This window comes from Seriola dumerili, unplaced genomic scaffold (genome assembly GCF_002260705.1).
Source record: "Seriola dumerili isolate Sdu_G_001 unplaced genomic scaffold, Sdu_1.0 BDQW01000018.1, whole genome shotgun sequence".
NCBI classification, from domain to species: Eukaryota; Metazoa; Chordata; class Actinopteri; order Carangiformes; family Carangidae; genus Seriola; species Seriola dumerili.
In genome coordinates, this window is record NW_019174273.1 from 783,261 (window position 1) to 805,349 (window position 22,089).

General features: G+C 41.0%; 1 protein-coding gene across 2 annotated transcripts in view; it reads right to left on the bottom strand.

The window, feature by feature from the left end:
- Positions 1–234: 234 nt before the first annotated feature.
- The window catches only part of gpd2 (glycerol-3-phosphate dehydrogenase 2), a 34,859-nt gene continuing 13,004 nt past the window's right edge, over positions 235–22,089 (bottom strand). For both annotated transcript variants that reach the window (XM_022760437.1, XM_022760436.1), the window contains 8 exons: positions 9,992–10,126; positions 9,727–9,902; positions 8,288–8,419; positions 8,035–8,193; positions 6,801–6,913; positions 5,955–6,033; positions 5,741–5,839; positions 235–2,927 (listed from right to left, as the gene is read on the bottom strand). In XM_022760437.1, coding sequence (XP_022616158.1) covers positions 2,802–2,927; positions 5,741–5,839; positions 5,955–6,033; positions 6,801–6,913; positions 8,035–8,193; positions 8,288–8,419; positions 9,727–9,902; positions 9,992–10,126 — 1,019 coding nt within the window. In that variant the 3' untranslated portion in view covers positions 235–2,801. The remainder of the gene's footprint in view (positions 2,928–5,740; positions 5,840–5,954; positions 6,034–6,800; positions 6,914–8,034; positions 8,194–8,287; positions 8,420–9,726; positions 9,903–9,991; positions 10,127–22,089) is intronic.

Below are 22,089 nucleotides of genomic sequence, written 5' to 3' on the forward strand. Positions count from 1 at the left end.
AATAACAGGTACAGTGTTTGGTACACGAGGAGAGAAAGTATGGAATGATTGAGTTTACCGCATGAAAATAATCCCAACACCTGCAGTTATTGATGAATATAAATCATAATATGAAGGCAAAGAGGAAGCACAGTCTGTATACACACACTTCTTTCACAATAAAATCCTTGAACAGAGGCCTGTAGCGGGGAGGAGAGAGGGTGGACGGGCTGCTACTCTGTTCCCTTTTCTGAAATCACTTTTCTAAACTTAAAGTACAAAAGAAACTTTGTCAAACACATAAAGGGTTTTTGTTTTTATCACTTTTTTAACACTTTACTTAGACAGAAAAAGTCTGGCGTTAAAACCACGCGAGGTAAATGTCATATTTCCAACATGTTTCCACTTTGTTTTCAATCGTTAGAGCTTTGACTAACACTCTTTTAATGACATGATCCTGTTGCACTACTTCTACTACTACTTCTGCTGTGGTTTAATGGCACCCATTAACCACTAATGGATAGAAACTCACATTCATTTTTTATTTTTATTTTTTTACTGTTTTTCTGGAAATTTGTTTTAATTTGGATGGAAACCTGGCTGCAGACAAGATGAAACAACTCTGGAGAATTATCACTGTTGTAATTGTTTCACCTTTAGTTGCAATGATTGCAAAGTCAGCAGTAGAAATTCCTGGAACGGGCACTTGAACATATGCGATTGGCCAACGAGGCGCCTTGTCGGGTAAAACTTCGAGGACAATAAAAAATGTTTTTTCTTCTCATTCAAACTTCTAAAAGCCTCTGAAAACATTTTCTCAGTAACATTAAATCACGACTAAATTAGCAACAATTAAAATCAAACTTCATCCTAACCTGCTTCATCAGGACTGTGAGGTTTGATCAGATCCTGATTTGAATGTTGCTGTTGATTTAAAACTGCAACAGTCTGATCATAGAATAAAAACAACATTACATTCGTTTTTAATACTCAGCCCTTCAAAATGAGTTCCCCTTTTAAGTTACACACCCAATTAAAACTCGTCCTTCACAACAGGCCTCTGTTCTTACATATATTAACATACAATGCAGTTTCAATACTATTCTTTCTATAATAAACGTTATAAACAATATAAATATCTTAACATTCTCAACATTATTTCCTGTATTTGTTGAACATGGAGTGTTTGTGAACAGCTTAGGCACATCAAGGCACATGTCATACATTCACACAGTGCATCCGCCTTCCATCCACCAAACGCTGAAGATAAAAACATGCTATGAAATGTCGGTGCTGGATTAAAAATCTTATTTCTGACACATAAACAATGAAAACATCAGCTAACAGCATGCAGGATTATATATCAGTCTGCTGCCATCACACAGACTGGATGTGCGTTAATACAGCTCCTCAGATCAAATAAAATCATAAACTCCACTTCAAATACACGTAGTAAAAATAAAGATTGTGCTTTACATTATTGAGAGAATAAGGTTAACATGTAGCGTGCAATTCCACTAATAAAATTAACTCAGTCCTTTTAAAATCCATTTTTTTCTGAATCACTTAAATCTATAATCTCTGTAGTTTTGTTTATAAATGGCTGAAGCGACACCAAGAAAAAGGAATAAATAATTCTTAAAAATATATATATAGAAAGAACAGAACAACAGCAGTGATGTAAAAGAACAACATCCTCCAACAGTAATGCTAAAGCTGGAAACCTTGTTGTGTAAACCTCAGTATTAGTAGTTTTGCTAGTAGTGCAAACGACGGAAGAAGTAGTCAACATGAAGATGCAGAGGGATTTCAGAAACATCTCAGAGTGCTTTAAGACCTATTAAATATTACCTGACTGGAGCTTATCACATGCTAAGAGCAGACACAACACACTGAAGTTCTGTGAGGCTTTATTTTACAGGTGCATTATTTCTTAAGAGGAAGTTCACCAGCTAAAAACCTTAAGTGCTCTTTTCATCGTCTCCGTCTGACGAGACAAAATCCTGACGTTTTCAGTTTCCACATCTTCTCTTTCCTATTTATTCGACGCTGCGTATGCTGTTTACCATTTGCACTGTAGGTCTAATAACAAAATAATGTCTGAATTACATCTACAACCGATGACATGCATATTCATAAAAGCCATCAGCGCTTGATTTCCAGTTACTTCTGCCTTAAACATTTAACATTCAGCATTTGGAGAAACGATGGCTGAATATTTCCAGGAGACGAGGTTGAAAAGACGCTCCAGGTCATGTCAACACTGTCTCTATTTTCTCTATAATTGGCACCAAATTACAAAGTTCCTTCCAAAAGACAAATCTGGGTAATTATTAGGAAATGATGAACCTGTAAAACAAAGCATGACCACAAGCTCAGCTGCCGTCTGAAGAAGCTGCATGAGGACAGTGTTTTACAACAATCAGTGTCGATAATGTTAAAAAATGAAAAGTGTGAGAGCCATAATTAAAACATTTGTTTAGAAGACAGTATAAAACAGATCTATTGTGTGCTGTGTAAAATAAGAGGCACCGGATGTCCAGACCCAATCACTCGAGGACATGACGCGCAAACAAACAGATCTGACATCATGACAAACTAATCTCAGTCATTAGATACAATTTCACCATAAAAACACTCAGGAGTGTCACTGGTCTACACTTGATTTGGCCAAATTCATCCCGCCGCATGCTTGATTGCAACATTGTCATTCAAATAGCGCCATTTGCATGAGACCCTTTTTTTTTTTGTCATTACCACATTTAAAGAAGCAGCAGCCTCATGTTTTTCCTGGCGTCCCTGAAGTCCTCCTCGTCTCCGGCTCACACTCCGCCCCCGCTCCGGTCCACCGTCACCGGCCCTCTCTTATCCAGAGTCTCCTCCGCTGTTTTCATTAGGATGGCCAGGCGGCTGTCCGACACTTGTCCCTTCTTCACGGCGCACATCAGCTGCAGAGGAAAGAGTTGAGATGTTCAGACTCATGTAGTTTAGACGGGCAGAGTGTAACCAAGGTTATTTTCTGTAGCTACAATTTAACGATGTTCCCTAAACGCCTCACTTGCAGGCTATTGGTAGATGCTGGCGAGTAGCACTGTGCGAAGAAGTTCTTTTAAGTGTAACGAATCTCGAAAGACTCGTTCAAAAGATTTGTTCACTGTTGGTTCCGGAACCGAACTCTGTTTATAATTCCTCATATTGTAAAAGTTTGCTCGCTGAATATCGGAGATGACGCTGGTTTTAATGACTCTTAAGTCTTTTTAACTGATCTTGAACTGCTGACTGTCGCTCAGGCCTCACGTTCACTGTGATGTATGTTCAGTAAACGAGTCACTGAACATGCACCACTCACTGGTACAGCTCAGACAGGTGTGTGGCCACAAATGAGTTCGTTTGAAAAGAGTGAAATAAGCCCTTCTAAAGATTTACCTAAACTGAAATGGAGTGATTTTATCTATATAGGCGGGTCTTAATCTACCTGGGCGGGCCGTCCAATTAGAGCCGATGTTTGGGAAACGCTGCAGAGCATTGGGGACAACAGCGGGAAAGGTTAACTTGACAAACCAGCTCCTTTCCTCAGGTAGAAATAAATAAATGTACGACCCTGCCGCCACACAATCAAAACTTCAGATCACCTTCGCATCCTGCAGTTAGAGAGAACATGAAACCAACACCAACCGTGTTCTTCATGTGTTAAAGCTGCTGAACTAGGTTTGATTTGTTTGGTTTTGTTTTGTTTTCTACGTGACAATGACATCAGCCAGCGGTGCGGCAAAGAGAGATGCAGCCCTTTAAATATGCCGAATATATTTGACCAAATTAGATTCTGGCATATTTGAGGATATCTGAAAACTGACACCGGTGTTATTACTTTACGTTTCTGGGGTGTATGCTTTATGTTGGTTTGATTGGTGGGTGTGTGGGAAAAGTGTGTTATGTGTAGGTTGTTTGATTACAGAATAAAATCAAACCAAAACCAGTTTTATTAAAAAATAAAGTGTGTGTCATGGTCAAGAAGGAACATGTGTGTTTAATGCTTTTTGGAAACAGGAATAAGATTTATTTTAGACAGCGGTTGTTAATTGGATCAATTTGTTGTTGGTTTTAATCTTTTCATGGATTTATATTTATATATTTTAAATTCAGAATATCACTAGACTCATCCTTAACTACCAATGCATTAAGTTACCTAGTGCAGCTTTAACACTTCTTCAGTTTTTAGTCTGTTTTGACAGAATTTTTCCCTTCAGTTTTCCCCTTCAGATTTAAAGGCTGAAGGGAAGAATTGTGTAACTTTGTTGTTAATGTGAGAGGAAGCCCTTCTCAGGTCAGCCTTTTAGGACACACCGGGGTTACAGTACTGGTTCCCCGTCACTGCTACACTACCTGTTTGTGGTCCCTAAGTCATCCACGTGCAGGTCAGGTGTACAAACAAACAGAAACAAACATGGACAGTGAGCATCATAAAACACATGACATGCATCAGGTTTTTACTCAGACGGTCTCAACAATGAGGGATCTGGTTCGAGGATGTTTACACTCTGGTCCAGCTATGAGCTTGTTTCCTCGGTGAGCAGAGAAACCACTAATGAAGACTAAATCATCGACTGTCATCAAACTCTCCTTTAATGACTCTGAGGAAGTAATTCAGCAGCAGACAGCCGCCGGAGCTCCGGACACACTTCACCTCATTACACAAGCCGCTGACAGAGATTCTCTTCTCTCATTAGCTTCATCTGCTGAAACCTGCTGGTTTAGACTTCACACCTTCTGTGTGCAGGGACGGATGTTCACTGTTCTCACGTCTCAGGTGGACAACGGTCTTTTTTTTTTTTAACGACAGGATAATTTGTGTTTCAGATTTAATGGCCAGATAAAACATTACAGCATGTATAAAGAGGAAAATGTAATAATAATAATTAATATCATTATCATTCTGAAAACAACAGAAAATCTCCAAATTTCACCATAATTTCATCACAAAACAAGGCAGACGATTGAAGACAGAAAATGTGGCTGTACTGAAAAAAGTCAATGCCAGGTCCCCTGAGCTTCTATTATCCAGCCTTCATGTCCTCAGTCCTGTCTGTTCTGCCGGTGTGAGCGGGCCACACACTGAGAGAGGTGTTAGGTATTAATAGTCCCTCTCATCAGATGAAGCTGCACACACTCACACCACAACACACTCAGAGAGATGTTACCTTTAAGGTCAGTTTTGGGATCAGCGTTTGTTGTTTTTATCTTCCACGATTCTTTTAAATCTGTTGCAGCAACTTCATGAATTCATTTCTTGATTATTCCTGATAATAACACGTCAATTTCTACTGGAAACAGGTTGAAATTTTATTTTGTTCCTCTTTCCTCAGACGTAAATTTTCACATCTGTCAGCTCATTGTAAAACTGCCACTGATTGTTTAAACTAAACCTTTTTTACTTTTACTTTAAATTCTAACTTTTTATTTATGATTGAAAGTTAAAGATTTCTCCCTTTGGATCGTTCCATAGACAAGTTTTCAAATATCTAGTTGCTGCAGAAGAACGAGGACGCTCTAAAATAGCAACATAATAATAATAACATTTACCAAAATAATAAATGTTACATATTTTCTTTACTTGATTGGAAGTAATATGAGATTTTGTCCTTATGGTACTTGTGTAGCACCTTCATTAGCTTTATCAGTGAAAAAAGGCACGGCAGTTTTGTATCTGCTGATGTGAATATGTGCAGTTATTTGTTCCCTCTCCCGTCTGTGTGTGATGTACCTGCAGGAATTCATCAATTTCAACTTGTCCGTTCTTGTTGAGGTCCACCTCATTAAGGATTTCATGGAGCGCATTTTCATCAATGTGGACATTGATGCTCTGCAGAGAAGAAAAACAAGACCAGGGATCAATAATATACAATGAAAGACGGGTGTGAAAAGATAAAAGACAGACGGACAGAAAGAAGGAGGACAGGTGATGAAGGAAAACTCACGTCCAAAACTTGCTGGACGTCGACAGTGGTGATGAATCCTTTGCTCTCTTTATCGAACTTATGGAAACGTTTCTTGTATCTGTCAACAGATGAGCAGTTATTCACTCTGACATCACACAACAGTCATTATCTAATTTAAGGCTGATTTAATATGAATTTTATGTTGAGACGTTGTGACACTTTATTTCATTTTGTTGGAATAAAACCTATGAAACCAAATAAAGATGCTGAAACATAAAAATCTGACTCACAGTTAGTTTCCAAAAGAATTGTAACACATGTTAAATCATTATTTTAAGTTTTCTTAAAGACATTTTTTGGTGCTTTGGTACAGATATTAGAAATACAGACAGAATTTATATATATGTATAATATCCAACCTGTGCACTCTGTGTGTTCTATATCTGCAATATCTGCAGAACAAACTGAACTGATTCTGAAATTCTCGTGCTTTAACTGGTGTGATCACTAGAGAAATGAATCATGACAAAGAACAAACGAACAAATACATGACATTTAGCTAAAGTCACACGGTTTCAAATTTAGATTTGTTGTTTTTCTTCACATTTTCAATCTAAAAAAAGGCAGTTTTGAGACTTTTTATTGGCAACTTATCTACGACAATAACGACTGAATTCAAAGGTAAAAGTTTGGTTTCAGAACTTTTAAAGAAAATCTGCTGAAATGCCTGTAAAGCACTCGCTGCGAGGTGTTCTTAGTGTACACACAATAAGCAATAGCTGAGGGTGACTCAGATGACACATTCACTTCTTTTACCTGGATTACAGAGGCCGGGGGCAAACACACCAAGAGAAATTCCACTTTCAACAGACGGGAGATAATTACCTTACTACTTCCTGGTAGTCTAAGTTGATATCGGACGTCTTAGTCAGCTGTTCAGAGCGAGACCTGTAGCCCATCTCCTGGTACAAAAACTTCCTCGCCGCTTCGAGCTCCGCCTGGATTTCCCGTTAGCACAGAGAGAGAGAGTGTGAACTGAATCCCCTCCACTGTTCATAGTCATTTTATCTTCAATCATACGAAATGTAACCAAGAGCGCTTCTGTTGTCAGGGTTACCATGGTTAAACAGTAAAAAAAAAAACATGTTCATAGTGACTAAAGCTTTACAGTAAAACATAGAAACAGAGCTGAATACACATTTATAGTTTTACAGTCTTGTTTGTCGACACATTGTCAACATGTTCTCTGAAACTTTAAAAACACAAACCGAGACAATACCCGCATCTGTAATTTAAAATGCCCACGAGTTGTTGCTATTCATCGTTTACAGCTGCAACTAACGATTATTAGAAACTTTAGTCTTGGAAATGTCACAAACTAGTTTGATAACGCCCACCTCAGTTTCCCAGAATTCAATGAGAGGCCTTCAAATATCTTGTTTTGTCCAACCAGCACCCCAAAGATATTTCATTTACTATCATGCCAAAGAGAAGCAGCAGCATTTTTTCTTGATAAAAGTCTGAAATGGTGAATTGATTATTAAAATATTTGCCGATTTGTTACTTAATTATTAAACAAACTCTTATTAACTTATCACAGTTAACATATACTCCGTATTACATTTACACATGTTACTGCTACGTCTGTCGACTCTGTACATGCACCACCTGTTTCATGTCTGTCCGTCCTGGGAGTGGGCGACAGACAAATTCACGATTTCGGGATTTATAAATATATCTACTTAGCCATCTGTCTCTCCATGACCTTTTCTGCTCCTGTTATCTGAAAGCCCCTCAATGAGAGTTCTTAAAAACAGATAAATAAATATATAAAAGAGTCCACCTAAGCGTGGCATATATGGTTGGTTGGTTTTGGGTGATAGAGACTTTACTAACTTTAATAAAAACAGGAACATGTATTAAACTTATTCACGCAGTTGGAAGATTTTTCAAATATTGTTGAAAAACATGAAGAAATATTTCTGGGTGATTCTGCAGTACTTGGGTATTACATGCTGTTTTCTGCTGCGTAAAACGCTTCAGTCTTCATGCACACGGATGTGAAAACTTCCCGTCTCGTCGAGTAATCATCAAATTAGCTGTAGTTGTAAAATCCTACCGTCCTCTTCTCCTGACTCCAGTCCAGCTCTTTCCCCATGATCTGGACGATGCGTGGGAGGGATTCGTCCGCGGCCTGCACGTTCAGGAAGCCCAGGCGTGTTCGTCGGGCGATGACGTCAATGGCGGTGCAGGCGTACTCCTTAATCGCATACAGCACCTGCGGAGGAAGACACGTACTCACATGAAACGAAACAAAAAGCATCAAGACACACTATTAGACTATTCTTTGTTTGCATGAAATCCCGCTTTACCTCGCTCTCGATGTACGGGAACTCGGACACCAGTCTTTTCCCTACGATTGGCCATCTCTGCCCCGTGACCTGAGCCATCTTTGCCACGTCAAACGCCTTCGCACCGTACGTGGAGGCCAGGTGCTGTGCTACCTGTGCACAGAGAAAAAAATTTAATGTACGAGAAACATCTGTAAAAAATCAATAAATGTCTCAAAAAAATCTCCAAACAAAACAAATTTTAGAAATGTTCCACAGCTGTTGGGATGCTTTTATATTGTCAATTGTAAAATACACAGTAAATACAAAATACACATACAACAGTAACATCTTTATCTTTCTTTTATTATAACAGTCAGAGTGTAGCGAGGAGTTGCCTTTAAGCCGTTGCTTCCACAACACAGAAATTAGACGTTAGTCGTGGAAGATCCTGACCATCGATTTCACCTCTTCGGAGTTAAGCGATAAACGTTTGCGCCACTTTGTCAATGAGGTGTCACATGTTTACAGAACACAAGGGGTCTATTTGCCATTCAGATCGTCGGCTCGCCGATCATGTGGAAAGGGCAAACGCCGTCCAAATATCAACAGTGACCTTTTAGGGAGATATGAGAGAACAGCAGAGCCGGTGCAGAACGCCTCTAATGAGGAGTAAGTATATCGCAGGCACAAGTACTTTTTCTTCATGAAACAATGTCCTATTGGACTTAATGAAAACGCTCAGGCTAATTATTGGAAAGATGGCATGTAGCTGATGTAAATCAATGTGCCCTTACTTAATGCCATTGATAAATTGTTGAGCATACAGTGCGTTTCATCGTATGTCCAGTCTTTTGTGTAGTGGAAATGTCAGCTTTGTTACAGCAGCACCTTTAATGTCAACTCCACTGCCGCTGCAGCTGCTGAAGAAGAAGAAGACAGCGAGTGTGTCTGAGTGAGCGAGGGTTGTTAGTAGATGAATGTATGTGAATGTGTGTATCTGGTCTTGTGTACAGCAGGTAGTTAAAGGTCTCCTCTCTTCTACGCCTCGCCATGCTGAAATGTTTTAGTACGGTAAACTGTTGTAGGAGCAGAGCAGCGATGAAAGAAATAATTAATGGAGGTGTTTGATTGAAGGTTATTTTATGAAACACTGTGCAGCATCCTGAACTCTGACTGTCACAGTGAGGGTGGTACAACTGTGCCTGTGCAGAGACCAAAACCTAAACCTGTAGTTACTGATCGTCCCTATTCCCTACGCTGTGTGAAGGGACAGAAGATAAATGATATTAGAGATAAACTGTCATTTGTCAAAAAAATAGCTCAGACATGCAACTCCTCCTAAAATCATCAGTTTTGAGACTGATAATAATTTTGATTGTCTTATTAAACTCTCTGTCTCTCTCTGACCTACATTAACAAACTACTCCATATATACTCCATACACTCATCCACCTTCTGCTCTTCTTTATGTTTCTTACCTCGATCTCCAGGCCGTAGTCCTGCACCAGGCGGATGTAGAGGGTGGGCGTCCAGCCCTTCGCCCCCTCCAGCATCAGACCAACAGTCTTGCAGGACTCAGCAGAGAGGCCGTGGGCTTTGATTGCTGCGTCCAGAGTCTCCTCAGCCATGGATCTGTAGGTCGTCCACTTCCCACCTGGACGTAGACAAAATTGTGCATCGATGCAAAAGATAATAATCATCAAAATTTTCAGAAATTCAAGACAAAGACAAAGATGAACTGACCCGCGATGGTGACCATTCCACTTTCACTGGTGCTGACAATGTGGTTCCTGCAGATGGACTGAGTGTCTTTGGAGTTGGGGTCGGTCACCAGGGGACGGATGCCGCTCCACGCTGCCAACACGTCTCCTCGGCGCACTGCACACAAGCCACACAGACACATACACAGTCACATTTCACTCTGTAGGACAAAGACGAACCGAAACACTCCACTCTGAACCAGAGCTAAATTGTTAAATAAACATTCCTTAAGCTAAGATGAAAAGGTTTTACTTTCTGTACACATGAGTGGCCTTCTGTAGAAGTTCTAACATACAATATATTCATATATTTATCCTTGAATGGGACCTATTACAATCTCCATTATATTTTAAATGAATCTCATTGTTGTAGATTGTATTTTTATGTTCCTTCTTCTATATTTCTTACTTTACAATAGGTGGGTTATTGTTGCTACTGGTTTCATATGGCTTGGTTTTAATCACATAACATGCGAACGATACACAAACAAAAAATACAGATATTCAAGCCAACACCAGTTGCTTAAAGGACTAAGAGTTGTTAATCTGTGACGATAAAAATAATAAAATAAAAACACAAATCTCTCCTTCAATTTCTTATGTTTCCTTCCATGTTTCCACTATATCCTGAGCTTTTTGTGAGGAGCTTTTTCTCGTCTTTAGGACTGTTATGAGCATAAAGCAGCACTGAGACATCACATGTGATCTTTGGGTATACAAATAAACTCTGTTTAACTTTCTACATGTTTGCTTTTTGACTTGCTGTTCTGCATATTTCTCAAAACATACAAAAAACCATCAGTGAACTTGAAACGTGTTTCAGGACCGTAGGAGCAGTTAGCATGGGTGTCTACTGTCACTAATGGCAACAGCAACCATAAGAAACTGAACCGGCCAGGTGATGTCTGGTAATGGAGTCAGTTAGACAGCGTGCTCTTCAAAACAAACAACAAGAAAAACTCCTGTACCTCCACGTCAGCGCTGAGGTAGTTCCGAACCTCCCTCAGGATGAAGTGATGTCGTCCTCCCCCGGGATCGGGTGAGCCGTGACGCTGGTGGGGTGTCTGTCGTGCCGGCGATGGTCATCTTCTCCCAGGGCAGGAAGAAGATGACACGTCCGTCGCTTGTGCCGGGTCGAGCAGCCCCATGTTGTCAGGACTGTGGAACAGAAACAAACAAAAAAGGATTCATTAATAAAACAAATACTTTATTATTGTTACTGTCTCATGGTGTGGCTGCTATGATGATTTTATTTCCTGTCTAATTTACTGCATTTGTGTCTGAGAGAAGAAATCAAGAGTTAGGAGGAGGAGGAAGAGCTGAAAAAAGAAAAAGGTGGAGAACAAAATGAGGAGGTGAGGAGTTAGAGAGGAAGAAAATAAGAGAAAAAGGCGGGGGGGGGGTGGCAGATAGCGGCAGGAGAATACGAGAGAAAGGAAGGAAGAAAATTAGGTGGTTGGCATTTCTGCCGCTGTTCAAAGGGCTCGCGCGCTCCCTCGGGTTCGCTCAATAAGCTTCGATGAACTTTAAAACCCCCGACTTCAACAAAACCACTCTACTGCTCTGCTGTGTCTTAACCAGGAAGAGTGTCTTATGCATGTAGGTATAGGTCAGATTGATATTTAGCCAGATTAGTATTTACAAAGAGGATGAGAAAACACAGAGGAATAAATATTTACAAGTTCATGCATTTGAAATAGCAGGAGTAAATGTAAGTTGAAAACAGGGACTGTGTACGGCGTTGTGTCGTACCTGTAGTAACCTGGCATAACGATGTGAACACCGGCGCTGGGTTGGCAGATGTTTGAGGTTTCCTGGTTGTCCACTCTTCCTCAGTGAGTCTGTGAAGGGTCCGGTGGCGTTGATCACACACTTGGCCTTCACGTCAAACTCCTGTCCTGTTACAGAGAGGGGAGATCAAGTGTGTTTGGTGTTCCAGTGAAAAATAGATCTCAGTCAAACAGGAAAAGTATCTACAGTTTACATTTAACACTCAGAAGAAAGAAGCCAAATGTGTTACTGAAAACATTTGAAGCAAGAGGACTTTTCCTTCATATCATTTCCATGCGACACAGTAACATTTGAAACGTACTTAATTAATGTATTTTCACCCCTTTGAAATGACAGCCAGTCAGACTTCTCTTTAACTCTTTAATGATATCTATTGACCTTTCAAGTCTGACCTAATCACACTTCAAAGTGGATTCTCCAGTCTCTCTGATGACTGGAGAGGACTCAAGGACTCAAGGACGCTTTTATATGAATTTATATTTTATATGAAAATAAAACCAAACTTTAGAGCATTAGGCATTTAAAAATTGCGCAAAAGACTGCGCGCCTCACCTGTGATGACGTCCCGGCAGCGGGCGCCACACACCTTCTCCTTGCCCGTCTGCGGGTCTTTTGTCTTCAGCAGGGCACCACCTCAGTGTAGTTGCGATGCGCGCGCCGTAGCGGGCGGCGGTGACGGCAATGGCGAGGTTCATTCGCGCGTTATTGTGCTGGCCTGCGGGGGACAGAGAAGAAGTGAGAGAGAGAGAGAGAGAGAGAGAGAGAGAGAGAGAGAGAGAGAGAGAGAGAGAGAGGTTTTAGCATATTGAAAGTAAAATTAATAAGATAATTTGTTTTAATCATTTTTTCACTTTGTTATAGTTGTGGCCAATCGTGTTCTCGTCTATTGTCTCTGAAAACCTCCAGAAAGGAGATTTTGTTTTCTTCCTTCTGGCTCCTGTAAGGAATCTGTCTCCTATTGTACAACCTATTTTTCTAATCCTCCACCAACGTTGTGTGTGCCTTATTGTCTGCAGGGTGTTGTGTTTACAGACAGTTTCGTGAGCCGATTTCTTACCCAGACTGACTTAAAATGTTGTGCAAAAAAAGTAAAAACAAGCTTGTTTCCTAAACCATTTTCCTGTTAGACAAAAGCAAAGGTAAAACTCAAAACAACACTGGGCCGACGATACAGGAAGCCAGATCACTTTAAAATGACAAGAATATACAGCAGGCACTTTATTCAGTATCAAAATATGCACGACTCATTTTTAAACAACTGTATTTATTTCCTATTCATGCCAAATACCTTTGTTCAACATGCATGTTAAAGGTGTACTGGATTACATTATAATAAAGCACTTTCTCACTTTTGTCCTTCCTATTTATATACCATGGGGGGGGGGGGGGGGCACTGGTAACAAACCACTGTAGATGCATTTCCAGAGGGCTGGGAGCATATAAACAAATATAGCACCCAGCTTATTCAAAAACAGGAAGATTAGGCCCACACATTACGCTGTCCTGTGTTTGTGAGAATAAAAAGAGTCTCTGCTGTTGTTGTGGCAGCAGGAGCGGCGGTAACCAAGACAGCGGGAGAAATAGCTGTGCTCAGCTGGTCCGACCGACGACGCGTCGCTCCTCTGCGCTTTACACCGCCGGAGGAAGAAGTCAGATTTCGAAATGTCACGGGCGTGATTGTTCCAGAACGGCGTAATGGAGAAAGACGCCCCACCCCTGCACCATCCCGGCCCTGTCCCCCTCAGAGCAAGATGATGGTGGGGAGTGGAGAGGAGGAGGAGGAGGAGAGGTGGAAATCAAACATATGCTGCTTGCACCAAGAAAAGTGCTCTTTCCTTTTTCCAGCTGCATAAATCCAGTTATAAAAATAATTTGGAGAGAAAAAGGAGTTTGTTTGTGGTTTAAAAATGAAACTTTCATATTTAATGTGCTAACATTTGCCAAACGTTGAAAAACCATAAAATAAGAGTAATTAAAAGCATCATCTAACAAAAAACAGCTACCTGTTGTGATTGGACAGACGAGCTGCTACGTCAGTGACCTACAGTTAACAGACCCATCACCCGCAGAACCAAAGTTGTTATTTTCAGTGCGGAAAGGAAACAATTGCCGGAGGCATGAATCTTCCTCACGCCAGCTGGACACTCAGCATATGTTTGGCTCTCCTCCGCGCCCATCAAGGGAACACGCAACCTTTAACTGCCACAGGAGGAGAGGGCTCCCTACCAGCCTGTCAACACATTTCGCCAGGGACCATGGACATGAGAACGCCACAGGCGGGATTTACATCTGAGGCCTGTTCTAAACAGAGAATCTTTAATCTCCTGTTTGGTTTAATCACACAAATTCCTGCACTATTTCTATTAATATGACAACTATTCAGAACACAGGCCTCTTTTAATTTGCATTGCTGTACAGGCTGTGCGATGCTTTGTTGATGCTAATTGTGCAATTTGTCAAACTACAACAACAAGTTCCCACAAAAGAGAGACCACACCGTGTTTAGCTCAGCAAATAAATGGAGTACAGGTTGAGCTATGGAAAAACAGACAACTGAATTTTCTGAAAATATCATGAGTCAATATTTAAGGTTTAAAACAAAGTATTGTTTTTGATTATCTTCTATGTCTTTAAACATCTCCTGACCCTCGCTCTGTCTTGTGACACCCTTTAGGAGGCCCTTGATCTGCGTTACAGGAATGGCATATTTTTCAAAAAATTCAAAAAGTCATATTTTCACAGGACGTTGAGGCATTTTAAAACCATGTTTTCACAGGGTTTTCAAGACCGTTTATTCATAATTTACTCAGCACAGAGAGTCTCCCCCTTACACAGCTCTACTTTAAACCATATGCTCTCAGGTTCAATTGTCATTTCATCAATCCATCACTGGCTGATTAATTCAAAGCCTTACTTAGGAACAAGAAGGGAAACAGAAAGACGACTCAGCTGCTTTGTTCATGTTACAGAAAATAAAGAGAAAAGTAATGAATCCACAAAGAAAGAGATTAGTGTCCACACACATGGTGGAGTCTATGTGAAACATCCAGATCAAGCAAAAAAACGCAGAAGGCCGCGAAGCAAACAAGGCCGTACAAGAGAAGAAAAAAATAAAAAAGGCGGCAGAGGAAAGAAGAAGCTTCCTTCGCTGCGACTTCCTCCATGTCTGCTTGAGCAGCATTCGCGACTTGGAGATGCTAATCTTCGCCTGAGGCCTCTCTGTTAATGCAGTTTCTTTTTTCTGAGTGGTTGAAAGGATGGCAAAAGGGCAAAAACAAAAGAAGAAAGGAAGAAAAGAGACACTGAGGCCATCTCTCTCTGTTCTTGTTATTCTTTGCTTATATCTCATTACTGGACGCACGGCGCTGTCCTTAAACAGTTTGTGTCCCTCCACCTGATTTGAATTGCTGTTGCTGCCATGTTACCCGGTTCAAACTTACCCCTACTGTAAATCACTGGACTTCCTTGTGTGTGGCTGGCGACTTTATAATTATAATATATGCGTGTGTGTGGTGCTGTGTGTAGGTGTGAGCGCTTAATTTCAACAAAGGCTGTGTTCAAGTCCAATAAGATGTCAACTTCAGAGATGGACTTTGAGCTTCTGCCTCTAACACATTTTTCACAGAAATTATATAAAAAGCCTGTTTGTAAATGTACCTTTTTGCATTGGAGATCCTACAGACAAATGAAGTGGGTAAACTTAAAAGGTCGTGAATCAAACGGCAACCCTGAAACATGAAGCCAGAAGCTTGCAGTTCCTCTAATGGCCACTAGAGTCGGGCTGCAACAGTGAGTCAACCAGTCCGCCATAGACTCCATGAAATAAAATGTCCAACTTTAACCAAGGCTTTACAGCTTTAAGCTGAAAGTCTCAGCTCCATGCAAGCCCCCTCCTCTTTGCCCATTTTTTGAAAATAGCTGGGAGTTAGGGGGCGGAGTCAGACACTGCCAAGATGGCGGCGGGTGGAGGCAGCACACTCTGAGCTTCGAAACCTGTGGGTGACGTCACAGAGGCGACGGCCATCTTATTTACAGTCTGCGGTCATGATACAGTAGAAAAGAATTAAAAATGGACTAAATGCAACACCTTTCTGTCCCTGGGATTTAAATGGACAACGAAGAGTCCAATAACTCTGATCCAGTGTATATTTGAATAATAACAGGTATTCTCAGTTTTGCTTGATACTTCTTTCTCTATAAATGAAGTCCATTGCTGAGTGTATGGGTCCATGGCCGGTCTTTTTTAGCACTGTGTCCTTTGCACTGAATGCCACCATTGACCTACTTCAGGCAGTGCTGTGAAATATCACCTTCCTGACAGGCAGCTGCAGCAATAAACCTGAGGTTCAGGGAAGGACTCGACTGGACGCCGGTGTGAGCGCTCCTGTTCGGGAGCTCCTGTGTCTCCCTTAAGCTACTATCTTCTGCAAGATCCCACGGTCAAAGAACCCCTGACTACACCAACACACTCACACACACACACACACACACACACACACACACACACACAACACACAACACACACCACACGCCTCCGTGAGCTTCCTTGCTGTTTCATGCGGCATGCCTCAGTCAAAAAGCCGCTAGCCCTATCACTGTCAAAGACAGTGTGGTTTGTGGATGTGTGGCAGCGATGAGGGAGCTCTGTTTTTTTGTTTTTTTGGCGTCACTGCTCCCACAGCTTGAGGCTCTGCAAAAAATAATGAAGAATCATTAAACTTCCAGGAGACAACCGAAGTCGAGATCCAAATTGGTAAATATTTTCTTATTAATTCAGGAAAACCTCCATTTTTAAAAACCAAAAGCAACAAGTTTGATTCCTGACGACTCTCTCATCAGCACTAAATGAACATGGGTGCAGTTGGGAGCTAAACAAGAAGATGTAACCACACAGTTCACTCCGCCATTATCCAGCATTGTACCTGGTTACCTCCGACCTTTAACTCTGACCTCCCTTGATGAAAACATGGTCTTTGCTTCAGGGTTATTAATAAAGTATTTGCAGAGTCACTGTCAGCAGGAAAAAAATACTTAAAAGCAGGAAAAACAGACTGAAGGAGGAGGAACTGAGTTAAACAGGGCTTTTAGTTATTAAACCACTAAAAAAGCAAAATTTCAGAATTTCAGTTAAAGTTAAAAGTTGAAAACTTTTCCTCCCAAGAATAAAAAGTAATTTATTCTGCAATTTTGAACTTTGTGTCTGTACGCACCTCGTGCTCTGACATGTCGGCCATTTCCCTACGAAGAACCAGCGATAGAAACGTTTAGAAATAAAGTTGTAAAAGACTCCAGTGACTGTAGTCATCCTGCAACCCTGCTCTTCCTGCAGTGTCAACTTCCTCTCACCTTGTCACCCTCTGACTGCAGCTGCTACCTGTTCCTCCCAGCACATGTTGCTTGCTGATACCTCTGCACTTGTGTGTGTTAGCGAGCGGCTCTTCAGACAGACAGCTGCAAGAATGCTAAAAGTCTGACATATAATAACAGAGGAAGAACACCGGGGGTGATAATTCACATTGATCTTAACTTATATGATGGGTGACATTACTTCCACAGGACAGCAGCCAGAGTAAAGAGTAAAGCAAGCGTGTGAGCAGAACGCCATTGTGTAATTAGCGCTAGCTTTCAAGCAAGCTGCGTAGCTAAATCAGGCTTGTTCTATGCAGAATTATAACCCGAAGCCCAGCGCGGCCGCCCTTATCAAGCAAAACCTGCTGGCTAACAGGCAGTGCAGCTGCTCACACAGGATTTAGTAAGAGCCATCACTATCAGAGATGGAGGAAACAGGAACTTTGATTAAAATACTCTCCCTGGTTATCAGAGACTTGAGAAGAGCGGCGGAATGTCCCACGGGGCTTGCACCTCGGCGGCGGGGAGGTCGTGCATGTCTGCACGGTTCCAGACCCGATGATTGTGAAGTCTGACTAACAGGAATTCTTAAAATGTCTCATTGCATCTGTTTCATACGGGCCGTTAATCTCATTTTAAAAACATTGAGGTTTATAACCGTCTTCCTCCCTCGAGGCTTCAAGTCGAGCGACTAAGAAACCTTTTCTCCAACATGTGTAAACTTTAATTTGACAGGTTATAAACGCTGCTCTACAACTGAACTTTGGAATTATGTGTTTCACATTTAATAACCCAGTGCCATAATATATATCATATATGATAATATATATGATCGTGTGTAATCTAAACGACATATGTAACATCTTTCTGATCTCGTGTTCGTGTCAGAGACTCGACTGAACAACAACCTCAGGACACGTCTTTAAATCTTCTTATGTTGTCTGCGTTGGCTTGTTTTAATCTTTGATCACTGCAGCTCGTCTTTTAAAGTGACTACAGTGTTTAGTTGATTCATTTGGAAGAAAGGCCGGTTTATTTCTGGGTAAACTTCAGGTTGTGCCCACACTGAATATTGCACCTGTAGTGAAAGTGTTGTGTGCGTTTGGCAGGAGAGTGGAACCCCACTAGACACACTCAGTTTTCATCTTGAAGACAAAGTTTTCTTACCCGATTTTTATGTTATTAATTTCTCTCAAATTATTTTTAATTGTTTTAAATGTTATTTTAATCGTTATGAAAGCACTATGATTTGCCTTGGTGTCTGGATTGGTGCTGTTATAAATAAACTAGCACTTCTACTTCTGAATAACTCTGAGTTTACTTTGAATGGCCAAATACTCCTGAAATGTTTAAGTAAAAGAAAAGTAAAGAAATCAGAACCTTCTGCCAGCTGGTGTTATGATTCTGACTGACTCTTCTGCTCACTGATGTGGACACCAGATTGCTGCTCCTCCTCCTACCTCCTTCCTCCTCTGCTCTCCTCCCTTCTTGTAAGCCACTTGGCTGGTCACCATGGTGACAGACCTTGTTGCTCCAACGCCAACGGGACAGTTTAGTTGCACAAGCAGTGGGTGATGCTACTGTGGAGACACTTGGTCCCTCTGTTCTCTGTCTGAGTTGCAGTTAAAAACCAAACAAGGGTGGTTCGGATCCGCAGTGTTCAGCGGTCGTCGTCATTGGCGAAATAATACTAAACAATATTTAATCAGATATAAACAACTCCTCTCCCAGTGTAGGAAAAGAAAAACTTTATAGAGCGTCAAAGCTCTTCTTGAAAACAGGGTTAGTTTAAGAAATGAAAAGTAAGAAATGAACCTTTTTACACATTATAATGAAAAAACTGTCTTAAACTAACGTATCACAGCTGGTGGATCGAGAATACTACAACAGACAAATCAGTTCTGTGTCGACCAATGAACTCACACGAAGGACAGAAAAAACAAACAGGCGACATAGAAAACACCAAAGAACAAGTTGTTTTTTCTCAAGCACTGGAGATTCCTCATACAAAATGTTCGTTTTACAGGGGAAGGTTATTTAGCATCTGTTAAATCCACAGTTTCATGGTTTTGACAGTTTGATACTTAAAACTATGTAGTTGCTCTTTTGCAGAAAATAAATATCTATAATTATTTGTTTCCTTTGATGAAAAAAACTATTACAACCTTAATATTAAAGAAAGACCAGAATTCCTTTTGAAATGATCTTTTCCCAGAAGAGTTTTGTCATTCCTACACTGCCAGTGAATGAAACGACGTCCCTTCCCCTCAGTAAATTTAACATAAATCGTGCGGATATCGGAGTGCCACTAAAAACCACAGAGAGAGGCTCCGTGCCTGCTGACAAGTGAATCTCTGCATCCTGTTATTTTTATACAGCAGGAGTCACGTCCTCAGTGGTTGTCTGGGCCTTTTTGATCTTTTCCTTTCGTCTGAATACATTGAGCCTAAAACTGTTCAAATTTACAAAATCACAACAGTAATATTCATTTACCTTGGTTCTTTTCAGAGCTCCAAACTTTTTTTGCTGTTGTGTGGTGTGTGTGTGTGTGTGTGATGTGTGTGTGTGTTGAAATGTGTGTGTGTGTGTGTGGGTGTGTGTGTGGTTTCTCAGAAGACCAAACCTTCCCACAGTGATGTACTTTTATATTGAGTATACTGCTGGTTCAACCTGAGTGAAATGTTTTCAAAAACAAAGAAATGTTAACAAAATGAAATAAAAATAGATAATTTAAACCTCTTAAACCATTTTAAAAAAAAGAAAGCCATTAATTCTATTAGACAAGTAGCATTGTCTGTTAAAGCGATAGCAAGCTGGGGGAAACGACACACACACACTGCAGCTCAATTGTTGGACAATTAAAGATGAACAAGTAAAAATTTTACAGAGAAAATAAAATAGTATTATTATCTGTTGTACGTTGGTTGATCAGGAAAGAAATCTCAGATGAAAATGAACAGCAAAATTTACATAACAAACCAAAATGAGATACCTTTCTCATAATAAGCAGGCTGTATTGGCGTCAACTCAGTGCAAGCAGCGATGAAGGTGATCCCAGGAAACCAGACGAGGGATCCACGGGCCAGGCTGAGAGCGCTCACACAAAGGCTTCATTATATGGAGCCACTCTTCCGTTTCTTTCGGGGAAGCTGGAGTTTAATGGAGTTTAAAGCAAATTAACCGTCAAATCATAAATGTCAATGACGTTACGCTGGAGAGACCATGCACGGTTACACCAGCAGCACATGCATGAATGGACAGTTAAAAGTTCCTTCTACACAGCCAGGAGGCCGGTCGCTAGAACAACAGCCAAAATGTTGAATCTTTGTTTGAGTGTTTGGATTCAGACATAAAAACACCAAGACGATCTCTTTGTTCTAAACAATTAATGGCCCTTTATATCATATCTGGATCACGTTTGAACTAAAACGCATCAAGCCAAACAGTCTCACCGGCTGGTGAGAATCCGTCACTTGTAAGAGGGCGTAGACGTACAGAAAACTCCAGAAGATGGCCGCCGTTTTGGCGATCAAAGCTGATTTTAAAGAGCAGCACCAGGTTATACAATAGTTAGGTCTTTCATTGTTTTAGCCTGTAATTGTCGGCTCTCGTTGGTTAAGTTTCCTCTGCCCGTCCCTTTCCCATTGGATGATGGGATGTGGTCAGTGTAATGTGGAGGTGCGACTGCCAGTTCGCGAACGGTAGTCGACCAGTCCCGCCAGACAGTCCTGCAAAACGTCTTCTTGTTCTGACTCTCTGGGCCCAGTTTTACAGTTAATGAAATGATTTCCTGGGTGAACCGGTAGGAAAGTGAATGGAGGCAGCTGGGGACTTGGTGGTTTAAGATACCTGAAGCGTTTCGCCTCTCGTACAAGAGGCTTCTTCAGTTCTGGAGACTGAGAGGGGGAACACATCCGGACCCCAGATGTTTTTTTTAAATGGATTTAAAAAATGAGGTTTAAACCGTGGGTCAAGGTTGGGACAGGCCAGTCTGACGGAGTCTATGGAACTGCGTTAAATTGCTGAGTACTGGATGCTCACCTGAGACGAGACGTGTTGTAATCTGGGTTCCTTGCGTTTCTCTCTTGCCCCTTATCTTGAAGTAAGTGAATGTGAAATCTGCCATGTTCAGAGAGTTGGATAACTAACATGAGCTCCCTTCTGATGAAACCTGCCCACTCTCCCTCCACAATTTGAAATGAAGTTGTGTGGTTGGGAATAGAGCCAATAGTCCAAACTTAATAAACACCACATGGAGGGCAGTTGCCTTATCGTGGCGTGATGACTCTGAATCTTGACTTGTGTTGGAAAATGTGCGCAACTGGCAACTTACCAAGCTGTTGCTTTACCTTTCGCCACGCCACTTGGATATCGCCCACAGTCATTGCTGACCTAAGCAAGATGGAGGTCATTAGGTCACTCATTCGGGTTCTTGTAACTACTAATCAGTTTAATCCCGTGTTTTTTTAACAGCTGTTTAAATTTGAATTAATTTTATATACGTATAGTACTAGTATGTGTACATTATATTCCACCAGTAAACATATAAAAGAACCTGCGTGAACAGCATCTGTGAACTTCACCGTCGTAGTAGACGATCGGCTTTTAATAAACCAACTCCACGACCACGAATTGCAAAAGTTGCTGATGTTGTTCCTAATCTCTCTCAAGCAAACACAATGAATATCGGTAAATAAAATCCACCAGCTCCAAGGCCTTGGTTCTTACTGTTGAGTACAGCCTTCAAAGCTAGCTCTCACCTAAAAAAACGGCCAATAGTCCAACTTGTAATACCAACCAGCCACTATCAGAATCTTGACAGTTCGTTATCCAGCACCCATTATGCCAATGTAAGGTGATCCTCATGATCGCTAATGTAAGTAAGTACTAGAGGCAATTCCCCTGTATGAAAGTGACACCATTACTATTTCATTTATTTTT